The sequence below is a fragment of the Terrapene carolina genome, unplaced genomic scaffold (assembly GCF_002925995.2).
Source record: "Terrapene carolina triunguis isolate 2854851 unplaced genomic scaffold, T_m_triunguis-2.0 Scaffold132, whole genome shotgun sequence".
NCBI lineage: Eukaryota > Metazoa > Chordata > Testudines > Emydidae > Terrapene > Terrapene triunguis.
The window spans coordinates 24,209,502-24,226,379 of NW_020664483.1; the positions used below are offsets into that span (position 1 = coordinate 24,209,502).

The 16,878-nt window shown below is 41.5% G+C and overlaps 1 protein-coding gene across 1 annotated transcript in view; it reads left to right on the forward strand.

Moving 5' to 3' along the window:
- The first annotated feature begins 254 nt into the window (after positions 1–254).
- Positions 255–16,878, forward strand: part of RTN4 (reticulon 4) — a 96,152-nt gene continuing 79,528 nt past the window's right edge. Inside the window, exon 1 of the mRNA XM_024215627.2 lies at positions 255–787. Coding sequence (XP_024071395.1) covers positions 364–787 — 424 coding nt within the window. The 5' untranslated portion in view covers positions 255–363. The remainder of the gene's footprint in view (positions 788–16,878) is intronic.

Consider the following 16,878-nt stretch of genomic DNA (forward strand, 5'->3'; position numbering starts at 1 on the left):
ATACAGGCTCTCCGCCCTTCAGGGCTCGCCCCACCCACATTCTCTGCACCGAACTTCATCCGACTTTTCTATCCCTGTTCAGTCGCCACCATCCATCCCCAGTTGAATATTCATAAGGCAGCGGCGACGGCAGCAGCAGCAGCCTCTCTCATTGGTTCCCCGCGTGTGTCCCTGCTTCCTCTCCCCCTCCCATTGGCTAGCCGGGCTATCCCTCTCTACTCTCGGGCGGGGAGAGTCAGCTCTGCCTCCCCTCCCCAGTCTGACTCAACAGGGCGTGGACGCTCGGCACAGCTGCAGCTGCGCAGCCCGAGGAGCCGGCGGAGAAGAGCCCCGCTCACTCATTGTTCCTGCGGCCCCAGCACCATGGACGAGCAGGACCAGTCCCCCCTGGTCGCCTCCTCCGGCCCAGCCCGGCCGCAGCAGCCCCGCTTCCAGTATCAGTTCGTGCGGGACCCGGAGGAGGAGGAGGAAGTTGAGGAGGACGACGACGATGACTTCGACGAGCAGCTGGAGGTGATGGAGAGGAAGCTACCGGCCATGGCCGCGGCCCCCGCCCCGCTGCTGGACCTCGGGGGCTCCGGGGAACCCCCCCGCCCTATAGTCGCTGAGCAGCCGCAACCGGACAGGAGGCCCCCCGTCGCGTCCTCCTTCTCCAGCCCGTTTCCCCCTCAGGAGCCCGAGCCCCCTGCCCCCCTGCCTCCCAAACCGGAGCCCCCTGCCAGCAGCCCCGTGCCGGCACACCCCGCCGCCGCTTCCAAGAGAAGGGGATCGTCCTCCGGCTGTGCTGGTAAGTGCCGTCCCCCGCTGCGGCCCGGTTCCTGCTCCGGGGGGAGGGGAGCAGCCGGGCTAGGGGGCGTGCTGGCTTTGTGGTGGGGAGGAAGGGGCACCCCGGCTCCCACTCTTCTTCCCCGGCAACGCCGGCGGCCCCAGTCTACCGCAGCCGTGCGGAGCAGGGAGTTTCCCCTCTATCCGCAGCCTCTGCTGGCCTCCTGAGGCGTCTCGGGTCCCTCCTGCTGGGCTGGGATGTGCCCGGGCTCGGTGTGCATGCGAGGGGGATGCTGCCCGCAGCAGCTGGGAACAAGAGCCATGTACGTCTCTCCACGTCCCGCTGCTGCTGCTCATCCTCCTCTAGTTCATCTCCCCTTTCTGTCCGCTGCCTCCCATCCCCCCACCGCCTTCTCTGCTCTCCAGCTCCCTTATTGGCCGTTCCCTCCTCCTCCGCTGCTTCCCGTCTGCGCTCGTAGCTGCTGATTCAGGGCAGATTCTCGTCTTTGTCTTTTAAAAAAATATATATATATTAAACGGGGGACAGGGAAAACGCTGCCTTGCGCTGACTGCTGCTTCCCACTGGTCACTGTGCGGTGCAGTGGTGCACATTTTTTGTCTGCAAGTCTCTTGTCGCTGTCTGGAGACACGGGTGGTGGCGAAGCTGCTAGTTCCACCAGTCCATTATCCCTCAGCCAGCGCCCCACCTCTTCGACCCCGTCGCTCATGCTGGGCGGAGACTGGCCGAGTGGAGCGCCTCCCTCCCCTGGTGCCACGCCTAGAAAAAAAAGCGGGGGGGGGGGGGGGGGGGGGGGGCCCCCCCCCCCGGGGGGCCCCCCCCAAAAAAAAAGGGGGGGGGGGGGGGGGGTTGAGGGCAGCTGCCTGCCGCGTGTCGCCGCCCAGTTTCCGCAGCCGCGATGTAGCTGCTGTAATAGCAGCAGTGGAGAACCCAGGCAGACCTTGTACTGTTGCTGGGTATTGTCTGCAGTGGAAACCCTCCCCCGTATTCCAAGCTAGGGAGGGACAGCGGGGAATTCATTTGAAAAGAATGACTAAAGCTAAGAGCTAATTGGAGCGCATTAGATATTAGAGGAGGAATGGTGCTGTTAAAACGGGCGACACAACTGAACAGCATGGAGCTGGTGGATTCTTTAAGTATTAAATTAAAGCTATCTGAGACCTAATAATTGTTTCCCTGCTTTTTCCCTGTCTGCTTCATTTTATTCCTCTTCTGGGATATTTTTTGTTTTGAGTTTAATAACTAAATTATAATCTATTGCTGTAAAAATAATTTGTGGTGTTTTCACTAACACATTGATAGTCCGATATCATTAGTATTCTCAGTGACCAGTAAGGTGAACATTCTGCAGTGTTAGGATCACTCTGTATCCTGCCCCAGAATATGTGTGTGTGTGTGTGTGTGTTTTTAAAAGTACTATTTGTACCCTGCCCTAGAATATGTGTGTGTGTGTATATATATATAGCATTTTTAAAGTACTATTTAGTACTGGGTGGGGAAGAAAGAGAGGGAAGTGAAAAACAACTTTCCTCCTGTCTTAAGTCAATCTCACAGGGATGTAGTCAGGCAAAATACTCTTGCAAAGAATGCAATACAATTTTGTTTGTAAATAGCTTATTTATTGTAAATTCTGGGATTCTTTTTGTTTGCTAAAAACTATTAATATGAAAATGAAATCTTCTCTACGCCCCTCCCCCGAAAGAAAACTAATGTAATACAAAAGCATATACTGAGTACTAAAGACATATATAGGTATGCATGTTATTACAGGTATGGAAATAGATCACAACCTCCCATCCCTCATTTCCAGCATGGGACCTTTAGAGACCCAAATGGCCTTGGTCTTGGTTCTGTTTCATTGTAGAGACAGCATCTTCAACAGTAGAGTGCTCCTTACATCATGATGAGTACTGGTTCAGTGCTGACAGACTAAAAGAGTACCTCTTGTTGAGCAACCACCTGCACTCCTGTAGTACTGAGGCTTTCTTCGAAAGTCTCCAATCCCAAGTACTGACCAGCATAGCTCTGTCTAATTTATGATAGTGCTTGTTGCCATGGTATTTTAGCACCAGTCATGCTTAGTTTAAAACTTGAAAAGATCATAGCCAAAGAAGTGTGACTTCTTTTTAAATAATAAAAGTGAAGAAATCAAGATTCCTCATAATCATGCTATCCTTAACTCATAATGACTCATGTGCAATAATACATAAGCAAGGCAAAGATACAAAAGTGCAGTAATACCTCGGTACATTGGTGGGAATAAAGACACTCAATGAGATGGACTTCTTAAACAAATGTTTCGTCTGGGTTTTAGGTTAATTTGTTATTCATCTTTTAAAAGAACTTTGTTAAAAGGATACCAATGTAAAAATTTCACTTCTGTCTAAAAATACTGTCACTTACAATTGTATACAGTTACTATAACTGAAGGAAATTTGCAATGTAAACTTTTCCTGTTGTTTCAGTTTATTTAATTTGTATATTTGACAGCATTGTGTGTAGACAGATTTGCTGGTTTGTTTTCATGTAGTTAGTTTTTCTGTTTGTATGGTCCTTCACAAGCAAGTGGGCTGAGGTGTGTAGGGGAAGGGATAATAGTTGATGGCTGAGTAGAAATTTTGCCCAGGAAAAATTGCGCTTGAGCAAGGTGGGGAGTAAGGAACAGAGCAGGCCTCTTGCACTCCTTTTAGCTGGAGGTAGGGAGCAGTGTTCCTGGATCTGTTGTTTTTCAGATAAAGGGAGAGGCAGGGAGCAGAGCAGTTCCTGAGCCATTTTTTCTTTATAGAGTAGAGATGATGTATAAAACAGGATTTGGATGCAGGAGGAGGATGATGACCTGGGTGGTATTTTCAGAGAGAGACCAGACATTAATAAGAGGGGTGCAGAATTTCACTTGGAAGGGGCAGAATTTATTGAAGACAAAATTAGTTTAAAGTAGTGGTGCAGAACTGACTGATGTAGGATAGGCTCTTTGGAAAAGCATGGCTTTTAGGTAGGGGGCATGGCAGCACTGTAGTTAACTCATGTTAGTAGCCTTAGTCTTTGTCTAGTAGGCAGTAGGGAAATGTGTTGAGTACTTGTATCTGAAACTACTTTTAACTCTTTGACTCACTCTAGAAATATTGTCTATATATTTGCTTTATTTAAGGACTACATGAGTAACTCCCGTTTTCTTAGGCTAGGTCTACACTACAGCGGGGGGTCGACCTAAGATACGCAACTTCAGCTACGTGAATAGCGTAGCTGAAGTGGCGTATTTTAGGTCGACTTACCTGGCTGTGAGGACGGTGGCAAGTCGACCGCTGCCGCGCCGCCGGCGACTCCGCTACTGCCTCTTGCCGCGGTGGATTTCCGGAGTTGACGGTAGAGCCATCAGGGATCGATTTTATCGCGTCTTCACTAGACGCGGTAAGTCGATCCCCGATAGACCGATTGCTACCCGCCGGATCGGCGGGTAGTGAAGACGTGCCCTTAGATGGAAGAATATATTTCAAGCATATTGTGTGTCTTTTTAAACTTCAAATGTTTTTGGGCTGGAGCAGTTAGCTTAATAGCTGATGTTGGAACAGTTTATCCCTACGTAAGTGTTTAGTTTGGCTCCAGTTTAGGTCACTTTTTTAGTCCCTGTATACAATTGACAGGATTAAATTTGTGCCTGTATCTTGAGGCAGTATAGCTGACAGCGAAGATGTGGTGTATATATGTAACAGTTCCGCCTGCTTTTGGGCATTTTAGTTGCATACACTTTCTGTTCTGTTGTATATGTTTCAGGTATACTTTGTGATTTCATGTGTATGACTTAGAATTTAGAAAAATCACTTTTGGGCAGAAGTTGCCTACAATATGTGAGATTTGTTTGTTTTAATTCAGTTGTTTGCATTTTGAATAATTTAGAAGTTTTATTTAAAATAAACAAAGAATGGAGTAGTATTGCCTGTAGTAAGAACATGTATGATGACATTTCGGACAAAGGAAATGGTTCTTCAGTGTCAGAATTGAGTAAATGTATGAGTAAATTAATCTTAATATGTTGTCCAATACAGAAAAAGCAGCACACCACTGGAATATGTAGAAAAGACAGATGTACAAAGTTAAAGGATAGAACGTGGCATGCAACAACTTTGAATGTATATGCCTTTCCCAGGCAACATTTCCTATCTGCATCATCAGGTTATCAAGATGATATTTTTCTTGATTATTAATGTTTGTTTATGTTTGAGATACTCACTGTATTAGATTAGGAGTGAAAATAAAAGTATGTCCTACATTACAATTTTCCTCTATGTATATCAAACTTAGAATATGGCTTTATTTTGCTATTCAGTTTCTTCTTTTTAGAGCAGTGTTCCTATGTGATGTGTAGGAGAGGTGAGTGATCAGTGGGTTGATTGGTTCCAGTAGTGCTATCTTCAATTTTTCCTCTTCTGCTCGTTTCCATGGTTATGATTATTCAGGGAGGAACTATGCTTCATTGTTTTGTCTGAAATCTTCTGACAGTCATTGCCCATCTATCTGGATATGAGAGGGTGTTATTACTTTTTCCTTTACCATCAATGAAGTCAAAAGAATCTATTAAATTTTTGCAGTGGAGGGCTTGAAAACAGTCACTGGTGGGCCTAACTTTACTTGTGCTAAGCATCTAAATTTTACTTCCATGGGAGTTGTGGGTAGTTGTCATCTCTGGAAAATCAAACCTTATTGCTTAGAAGACTACATCTACTAGCCTGAGGATGGTATTGAAAAAAAAATTTTTTTTTTTTTTTTGGCAGGGGTCTAGAGAATGAGCCTAGTGTGGTTTAAAAGCAATTCTGTAGTAGGAAGCCCAGCACAGACAGTCCTTCTTTCTCTGATGTCTGGAAAGGGAGAAATAGACCAAACTTCCAGCAGAGTTCAGGGCAGCACTTTAAATGAAAGATCCCGCCTTTCATATTTGCCTTGGTTAGATCTGCCAATTTGGAGCTCTCCTGGCTGCAGGAGGGAAGCTATTCTGTCAACAGCAGGGGAGAAGGGCTTCAGTCATTTTCAATCCCTTACTCCTTTGCAGCCTTTGCTGATTTGAGCATAGGTGTGAAACTGACATGCCAGTTTCACTTTGCTGCTCTCAGGGTCCCTATTTCAAGGATACTTTCGCACTTATGTTAACAAATGGGAAGACTGCCCCGCCACCACCTGCCCCTAAGTTTTGTTGCAGTGCCATTTTGGCTTGTGCTTTGCTTACCTCTTAAATTAAGGGCTCTTGAATATTTTCCAGAGGTGGAACCCAACTTAGTAAAAGGCATTTGTCTAGACCAGGCGTAGGCAACCTATGGCACGCGAGCTGATTTTCAGTGGCACTCACACTGCCTGGGCCCTGGCCACCAGGCCGGGGAGCTCTGCATTTTAATTTAATTTTAAATGAAGTTTCTTAGACATTTTAAAACCTTATTTACTTTACATACAACAATAGTTTAATTATATATTATAGACTTATAGAAAGAGACCTTCTAAAAAGGTTAAAATGTATTACTGGCACGCAAAACCTTAAATTATAGTGAATAAATGAAGACTCGGCACACCACTTCTGAAAGGTTGCTGACCCCTGGTCTAGACCATTTTCCTTCCTCCAGGATCACATAGCACCCATATGGAAATGACAACAATTTCTAACAATTCAGAGTAAATTTAGTTCATTTATTTTTAATGAACTTTAATGCAGTAAGTTTCATCCTCTTTTTTTTTTTTTTTTTTTTTTTTTTTAAACAAAGTAGACAGTATGGGCAGTTCTTTACATATCCACACTCCTATTCATTCTGTTCTACTCTCCCTCTCTGCTCCCCTGCACATGGGTTCTCTGCTGCGTGTCCCCCTTCACCTCTCTCCCTGCACCTGCTTCTCTGTTCCCTAGACATATTTCCTAGCCATTTGGTTCTGTTCTCCCTGCTCCCCAACTGCCCCATTCTGTTCTGCTTAGCTCTCCTGGACTTTCCTCTTCTGCTGCTGATATAATAGCATTTCCCTTTGTAGGCCATCAGCAATGGGGAAAGAACCCTGACCTCTTGTTTTTAAAAGGTGTGAGCTTCTACTGTAAGAACTAAAAGACCTATGCCTGTTAGCCTGATCAACCTCTATATGTAGTTCAGAACAAAGAATCTTGATGGACCCTCCGAATTTGTTACGCTTTCAGAAACAAGGCTCAGATTTTGAATGAGAACTCAGTTTATTCTTGGAATTCTAACCTTTCTTCAGAGCTTCTTGTAGGCCAAGTCCTCCCAAAGCAAGCTGGCCTCCTCAGACGGCAGCACATACACTGCTGAGGGTATTATTCACTCTGTTCTTAAAGGGGCGGCTCCCATTTCTCTCATTCCATAATTTACAGAGCTAGTAACAAAAACAACAATATAAATGCAACAATAAACAAATATTCACACATTCAAAAATTATTATTAAATACTAATGAGGGCTGTCGATTAATCACAGTTAACTCATGCGATTAACTCAAAAAAGATGAATCGCGATTAAAATAATTAATCGCAATTAATCGCAGTTTTAATCGCACTGTTGAACAATAGAATACCAATTGAAATTTATTAAATATTTTGGATGTTTTTCTACATTTTCAAATACTTGATTTCAATTTACAACACGGAATACAAAGCATATAGTGTTTACTTTCTATTATTTTTTATTACAAATATTTGCACTGTAAAAATGATAAAAGATCTAGCATTTTTCAATTCACCTCAGACAAGTACTGCAATCTCTATCATGAAAGTGCAACTTACAAATGTAGGGGTTTTGTTTTGTTACATAACTGCACTCAAAAACAAAATAATGTAAAATTTTAGAGCCTACAAGTCCACTCCGTCCTACTTTTTCTTCAGCCAATCACTAAGACAAACACGTTTGTTAACATTTACAGGAGATAATGCTGCCAACTTCTTGTTTACAATGTCACCTGAAAATGAGAACAGTTGTTCGCATGGCACTGTTGTAGTCGGCATTGCTAGGTATTTACGTGCCAGGTATGCTAAACATTCGTATGCCTCTTCATGCTTTGGCCACCATTCTAGAGGACATGCTTCCATGCTGATGCTTGTTTAAAAAAAAATGCATTAATTAAATTTGTCACTGAACTCTTTGCGGGAGAATTGTATGTCTCCTGCTCTGTTTTACCTGCATTCTGCCATATATTTGGTGTTATGGCATTCTCGGATGATGACCCAGCACATGTTGTTCAATTTAAGAATACTTTCACTGCAGATTTGACAAAAAGCAAAGAAGGTACCAGTGTGAGATTTCTAAAGATAGCTATAGCACTCAACCCAAGATTTAAGAATCTGAAGTGCCTTCCAAAATCTGAGAGGGACGAGGTGTGTAGCATGCTTTCAGAGGTCTTAGAAGAGCAACACTCCGATGCGGAACCTACAGAACCCAACCACCAAAAAAGAAAATCAACCTTTTGTTGGTGGCATCTGACTCAAATGATAAAAATGAACGTGCATCAGTCCGCATTGCTTTGGATTGTTATGGAGCAGAACCCGTCATCAGCATGGAAGCATGTCTTCTAGAATGGTGGGCGAAGCATGAAGGGACATATGAATCTTTACCGCATCTGGCATGTAAATATCTTGCAACGCTGGCTACAACAGTGCCATGCAAACGCCTATTCTCACTTTCAGGTGCATTGTAAACAAGAAGCAGGCAGCATTAGCTCCTGCAAATGTAAACAAACTTGTTTGTCTGAGCGATTTGGCTGAATAAGAACTAGGACTGAGTGGACTTGTAGGCTCCAAAGTTTTAAATTTTTTATTTTTGAGTGCAGTTATTTTTTTTGTACATAATTCTACATTTGTAAGTTCAACTTTTATGATCAAGAGATTGCACTACAGTACTTGTATTAGGTGAATTGAAAAATACAATTCTTTTCTTTTTTACAGTGCAAATATTTGTAATAAAAAATAAAGTGAACACTGAACACTTTTGTATTCTGTGTTGTAATTGAAATCAATATATTTGAAAATGTAGCAAACATCCAAAAATATTTAAATAAATTATATTCTATTATTGTTTAACAGCGATTAAGTTTTTTAATTGCTCGACAGCCCTAATACTAACAATATGAACCTATTTCTAAAACTTTATTTTAGCATCCTCATGCTGGCTTAGAGATCCAATCCCACTAAAATACAAAAATGTGGGCATAGCATGAAATTGAATGGATGTCAAAACAAAGACAGGTCCTGTCATACTGACATATTATAATTTAAATAATCTCAGTCTTCTAATTTAAATAAAGAAACTTCAGAATTTTCACTATGCTACATCAAAGTGGCATAATATCTAGGGATTCTGCCACAGAATTTAGGTTTAGCTTGTTTGGAATACGTGGGGTATTGTAATCAGTCATGGTATATTTTTCCCAAACATCTATGTTTTTCCTTCCACATTCTTACATATTAGAGCACACAGTGTAGTGAAACAATCTACCTCTTCTATTGTATTTTATCTTACTCTTTCCACTCATGCACCCCTCAAGCTGTTGGGGGAAAAAGCAGGATACTCAATTTATATCAAGAGTGCTGTCCCTGGATTCTACTTGGGAGTTTCATCTTTTGTAACTGCTAGCTAGTAGGTGTCTGACAAATTTGAAGGATGCTCTCCTTCCCTCCCTTCTTCCTCACCCCTCCAAAAAACAAAATAAACCATAAAATAACTAGGGTTGTCAAGCGATTAAAAAAATAATCATGATTAATTGTGTGATTAATCGCAGTGTTAATAATAGAATACCATTTGTTTGAATATTTTTGGATGTTTTCTACATTTACATATGTATTGATTTGAATTGCAGCATGGTGCAGGGTGCAAATGTTTGCACTGTAAAAAAACAAAAGAAATAGTATTTTTAATTCCCCCATTGCAAGTGCTGTGGTGCAATATTTGTCATGAAGGATGAACTTGCAGGTGTAGAATTATGTGCAGAAAAAACCTGCGTTCAAGGATAGGACAATGTGAAACTTCGGTGCCTACAGGTCTACTCGGTCCTGCTTCTTGTTCAGCCAGTTGCTTGGACAGACAGGTTTGTTTGCATGTGCAGGAGATGCTGCTGCCCGCTCCTTGTTTGCCATGTCGCCTGGGAGTGAGAGCAGGCGTTCACATGGCGTTGTAGCCGGTGTCGCGGGATATTTACATGCCAGATGGGCTAGGGATTCGTGTGTCCCTTCATGCTTCGACCACCATTCCGAGGATGTGTTGATGACGGGTTCTGCTTGATAATGGTCCAAAGCAGTGTGGACCAACGCATGTTCGTTTTCATCATCTTAGTCAGATGCCACCAGCAGAAGGTTGATTTTCTTTTCTAGTGGTTCGGGTTCTGTAGTTTCCACATCAGAGTGTTGTTCTTTTAAGACTTCTGAAAAAATGCTCCACAATTCCTCCCTCTAAGATTTTGGAAGGTATGTCAGATTCTTAAACTTTGGGTCGAGTGCTGTAGCTATCTTTAGAAATCTCACATTGGTATCTTCTTTGTGTTTTGTCAAATCTGCAGTGAAAGTGTTCTTAAAACGAACGTGTACTGGGTCATCATCCGAGACTGCTATAACATGAAATATATGGCAGAATGTGGGTAAAACAGCAGGAGACATACAATTGTCCCCCAAGGAGTTCAGTCACAAATTTTAATTAACGCATTATTTTTTTTAACAAGTGTCATCAACATTGAAATATGTCCTCTGGAATGGTGGCTGAAGCATGAAGGGGCATACAAATGTTTGGCATATCTGGCGCATAGGTGCTTTGCGATGCCGGCTACAGGGGTGCCATGTGAATACCTGTTCTCACTTTCAGGTGACATTGTGATCAAGAAGCAGACAGCATTGTCTCCCATAAATGTAGACAAGCTTGTTTCTCTGAGTGAACAACAGGTAGGACTGGGTGGACTTGTAGGATCTTGTAGTGTTGCATTGTTTTGTTTTTGAGCGCTGTTATGTAACGAAAAAAAATCTACATTTGTAAGTTGCACTTCCATGATGGAGATTGCATTGTAGTACTTGTATGCAGTGAGTTGAAAAATACTATTTTTTTTTATCATTTTTACAGTTCAAATATTTGTAATCAAGAATAATAATACGGAGTGAGTGCTGTGCACTTTGTATTATGTGTTTGAAGTCAATATATTCGAAAATGTGGAAAACAGTCCAAAATATTTAATAAATTTCAATTGATATTCTATTTTTTAAGTGTGATTAAAACTGCGATGAATTGCAATTGATGTTTTTAATCGCGATTAATTTTTTTTGAATTAATCGCGTGAGTTAACTGTGATTAATCGACAGCCCTAAAAAAACCTTATGCTGTTGAAAGGGTAGTGTACTGGGGTGCCGTGGTGGCTACACCATCGGGTTGTATTCCCAAGTTCAATTTTAATAGGAGCTTTAAACCTTTATTTTGTAAAATCTCATGAAACGGGCAAAAACAAAACTTAGAATATAAACTTTGAGCATTATTTGAATTTTTCATGGTAGTATGATGGGAAATGAATTGATACGAAGAGAATAAGTGTTTAAAAATCACCCCATTGTCAGTAGTTTTCATTGGATTCTTTTTTCTTCATGCCCATCTGCAAGAAATCTAAAAAACGCTGGGACCAGTCCTCTATCGATGGTGTTGTTCTCTTGCTGTTTTCTAGAATATCTATTATACTTAGACTGTAAGCTCTATGAGGCTGGGACAGCCTTTTTGTTTTATGTTTATACAGCTCCTAATACAATCACATCCTTGTCCATGCCTGGGGCTCCTAGGGACTATCGTAATACAAATAAGTCTTTGTCTATAGAGTATTTTATAACATTTCAGCCATAATGAAAATATGTGCACCATCACTCACTTCCAGGGTCAAAACATATTAGGCAGTCTCATTATGTAGTACTAAAACCTTGGGGAAAGTTGAAATTCCAGTGCAATTCACTATATTTATTATTGCCTGAGGCCATAAACCTCAATCTAGAAAACCAGGGAAGAGCTGCTGGACACGCCCTTCACTCTCAGTTGTTTTATAAGTTAGCAGAGAACAGATGCAAGATCACTGTTGGTCCAGAACCCAGGTCCATAACAGGACAAACCCCGATCTTATCCACTACATAATGTTATCTTACAGTGATGAAACCTGTTTTGGTTATCATATCTCCACCCACTATAAATCACATTCCTCCCACAGCCAGGGATGGTATGCAGGATTCCTCATCACCAGTATTCAACTGTTGACTAGTAAATAGTTGTGTGTCACTGGGAAAGTGTGTCAAGTCCTACTACGGCTACACTGCTATTTATGCTCACACTAGCTCAATGAGAGCTAGCGTGAGTATGTGTACATGAGCAGGGAAAACACCGCGCCCCACCCCCCCAGTACTAGTGTAGACATAGCCTGTGAGAACTTTGATTTTGAAAGCCTTGTTCTTCAACACAAACTCCAAAGACTCAAACTTTTGATTCGTTTCAGTATCCAGTGTTTGGCTAAGATGACAGCTGTGACATTTACAGGTATCCCATTGGGACATGCTTGAAAGTTGAGGGGTATACTTCATACTGGCAGGGAAGGGGGTACACAATAGGCAGAGTAGCTCTGCTAAATCCTAACTTAGTGCCTTAGCTACAAGACCATCCTTCTCTTTATTTTAAACTTAATTTAAAGAGTGTGAAGAGCATTGACATCCTCAGTTGAAAGTGCAGAGCTAGATTTAGCATTTTTGAGTGGGCTTGCAAAACAATTTTTCAGGTTTCCCCGCCCTTGGAAATGTGACCATCTCCTCCGTCTAGTGTGGTGACTCCACTGTACATAGGGCCAACAATAGGATTTAGGGGAAGGTCAGTGAGAAGATTTACTGTAATTGCTACAAAGATGCAGTGCTTAACTGATTAGCTCTTTGTGATCTCCTCTTTTATCACCCTTCCCCTGTCCTTGTGCAGGAGAAATGTAACCCAACTGTGTCTTATGGTGGTCCATGCATAGTGTCGCAGTTGAGGGCAACTGTGTTCCCCATCATGGACCAGCAAGGTCATCTACTCTCAGGCTTCCAGCTCCCCAGCCTCGTCACCTCTCTTGGGCAGAGACATGCATCTCTCTCCCTCCTAACTGGAATATTTCCAGGTGGCACAGTTTCCTGCATACACTGTGAATCCCCCAGCAATAAAGCAGGCCTTCAAACCCCATCAAAGGGTTTTCTGTGGTCACAGGTTCATAACAGCTGTTAGCTCAGAACAAGCACCTCCATGAATCTGAGAACCCCTCTTTTATCCATGTTGGGTCTACGATCTGTTCTTAGGTAACTGGTGATCAGCACATAAAAGATCCCATCCTCAGGGTGAAACTTCAAAAGGTCAAGTCTGAAAGTGGGAAATATGCATTCCCTTCCACAGGTATCTCCTAGGAAATCCACTTAACTTTAAAAGCTTTTTTTTTTTTTTTTTTTACTGCTAACTATAAAAGTAAAAATAAGTTTTTAACGTAAAGGGTACTTTAAAAGACATTTTAAATTGCTTCAGTGCCCCTTTTTATTTCTTTCTAATGTATAAGGAAGGGTTGGAAGCTTTTGAGGGGGGGTGTTTGTTTTTTGTAGTAGTTAAATATATTCACCTACATTTGGGTTATTTCTAATTATGCACTATATGTATCTTATGCCTTTTAAGACAAACTTTGTATTTGTGGACAATCTAAGTACTATACCCAGATGTACAGATATTCTTTTCTTAGCTTGTGTATTATATAATCTTTTAACATTAGCTTTAATAAAATTTTTAAATCTGTTAAAGTTAGGAATCTCGTCTGTCTTCCCTGGTTTTGCTGAAGAACTTGTTTGGGATCTCAGATGTGTATTGTGAGCTTGGACACATTAATTGATAAAGCCAGGATGTTCACTTTTGAACACTAAGGGTATGTCTTCACTAGCAACGTTAAAGCGCTGCCGTGGCAGTGCTTTAACGTGGCTGTGTAGCTCTCTCCCAGCGCTGTACACCCTTCCCCCCCCCCCACACGAGGGGAGTAGCTACCAGCGATGGTGCACTGTCTACACTGCCACTTTACAGTGCTGAAACTTGCAGCGTTCCGTGGAGTGTTTTTTCACACCCCTGAGCGAGAAAAGTAGCAGTGTAGACAAGGCCTAAGGGGAGAATTGGTTAATTAGTAGTTAAATAGGACAATAGAATTAAATAGGTGTTAACAAATCAAACAAACAATTTTTAAAAGTCTGACTTAATCTTTACCCCTCTCAACAGATTATTTGTTTGAAACACTAGAAATTAATATCTTGTCTCCCTAAAGGACTCCAATGACTGGTAAAGTAGTGAGACATTACACCAATAATCTCCCCATCCCTAACCAAGAGCTTTAGCCTACATTTTTTTCAGGTCTTTATACATCATAAAGAAGCAGAGTAAGTCTATTTTTCCTCTACATGGGTCATTTTTAAACAACAGGGAAAAAAAAGCTGTAGTAAATATTTAAGATCTGCACTGTTGATAAAATGTTGTACCTAAATAATACAGCACTTATGAAATGTATGGCAAGCCTCTCTTCTGAAACTTCTTAACATCTACGATGAAGGAAGAAAAATCAGGACAGAGAAGGAACATTTATATAAACAGGCCTGTTTGACCTTTCCTCTGCATATTTTCTGTAAAAGAAAAATGTGTGTGTGTGTGTGTGTGTGTGTGTGTGTGTGTGTGTGTATATGTATATGTATATGTATATGTATATGTATAATATATATAGTCCCCATTACTGCCTATAACAAACACTAACAACTTGCATATTTTTACCTTCATTTGAGATGAATAAGTCTCTGATGCATCCATTTTTTTTTATTTTTTATTTTATTTTGGTTCTACAGGCTATAATTTCTTAGGTAAGAGGCTTGGTACACAAGGTAATGTGTTGCAAATAGATGTTAGTATAGATGCTACTGATTTCTTCTAAATCCTGTTAACATAAGAATGGCCATACTGTGTCAGACCAAGATCCATCCAGCCCAGTATCCTGTCTACCGACAGTGGCCAATGCCAGGTGCCCCAGAGGGAGTGAACCTAACAGGTAATGATCAAGTGAACTCTCTCCTGCCATCCATCTCCACCCTCTGACAAACAGAGGCTAGGGACACCATTCCTTACTCATCCTGGCTAATAGCCATTAATGGACTTAACCTCCATGAATTTATCTAGTTCTCTTTTAAACCCTGTTATAGTCCTAGCCTGCACAACCTCCCCAGGCAAGGAGATCCACAGGCTGACTGTGTGCTGTGTGAAGAAGAACTTCCTTTTATTTGTTTTAAACTTGCTGCCCATTAATTTCATTTGGTGGCCCCTAGTTCTTATATTATGGGAACAAGTAAATAACTTTTCCGTATTCACTTTCTCCACACCACTCATGATTTTATATACCTCTGTCATATCTCCCCTTAGTCTCCTCTTTTCCAAGCTGAAAAGTCCTAGCCTCTTTAATCTCTCCTCATATGAGACCCGTTCCAAACCCCTAATCGTTTTAGTTGCCCTTCTCTGAACCTTTTCTAATGACAGTATATCTTCTTTGAGATGAGGAGACCACATCTGTAGGCAGTATTCAAGATGTGGGCATCCCATGGATTTATATAAGGGCAATAAGATATTCTCCATCTTATTTTCTATCCCCTTTTTAATGATTCCTAACATCCTGTTTGCTTTTTTGACTGCCGCTGCACACTGTGTGGACGTCTTCAGAGAACTATCCACAATGACTCCAAGATCTTTTTCCTGATTAGTTGTAGCTAAATTAGCCCCCATCATATTTTATGTATAGTTGGGGTTATTTTTTCCAATGTGCATTACTTTACATTTATCTACATTAAATTTCATTTGCCATTTTGTTGCCCAGTCACTTAGTTTTGTGAGATCTTTTTAAAGTTCTTCACAGTCTGCTTTGGTCTTAACTATCTTGAGCAGTTTAGTATCATCTGCAAACTTTGCCAACTCACTATTTACCCCTTTCTCTAGATCATTTATGAATAAGTTGAATAGGATCGGTCCTAGGACTGACCCTTGGGGAATACCACTAGTTAGCCCTCTCCATTCTGAAAATTTACCATTTATTCCTACCCTTTGTTCCCTGTCTTTTAACCAGTTCTCAATCCATGAAAGGATCTTCCCTCTTATCCCATGACAACTTAATTTACGTAAGAGCCTTCGGTGAGGGACCTTGTCAAAGGCTTTCTGGAAATCGAAGTACACTATGTCCATTGGATCCCCCTTGTCCACATGTTTGTTGACCCCTTCAAAGAACTCTAATAGATTAGTAAGACATGATTTCCCTTTACAGATACCATGTTGACTTTTTCCCAACAATTTATGTTCTTCTATGTGTCTGACAATTGTGTTCTTTACGATCATTTCAACTAATTTGCTCAGTACTGACGTTAGACTTACCAGTCTGTAATTGCCCGGATCACCTCTAGAGCCCTTTTTAAATATTGGCGTTACATTAGCTATCTTCCAGTCATTGGGTACAGAAGCTGATTTAAAGGACAGGTTACAAACCATAGTTAATAGTTCCGCAATTTCACATTTGAGTTCTTTCAGAACTCTTTGGTGAATGCCATCTAGTCCCGGTGACTTGTTACAGTTAAGTTTATCAGTTAATTCCAAAACCTCTTCTAGTGACACTTCAATCTGTGACAATTCCTCAGATTTGTTACCTACAAAGGACGGCTCAGGTTTGGGAATCTCCCTAACATCCTCAGCTGTGAAGACTGAAGCAAAGAATTCATTTAAAGACGAAAAAGTCATTGCAGAGAAACTACGTGCTCCTTTTGTAACTCGATCGTCCAGGGGCCCCACTGGTTGTTTAGCAGGCTTCCTGCTTTGGATGTACTTTAAAAAGCATTTTGTTATTACCTTTTGAGTTTTTGGCTAGCTGTTCTTCAAACTCCTTTTGGGCTTTTCTTATTACATTTTTACACTTAATTTGGCAGTGTTTATGCTCCTTTCTATTTACCTCACTAGGACTTGACTTCCACTTTTTAAAAGATGCCTTTTTATCTCTCACTGCTTTTTACATGGTTGTTAAGCCACGGTGGCTCTTTTTTAGTTCTTTTACT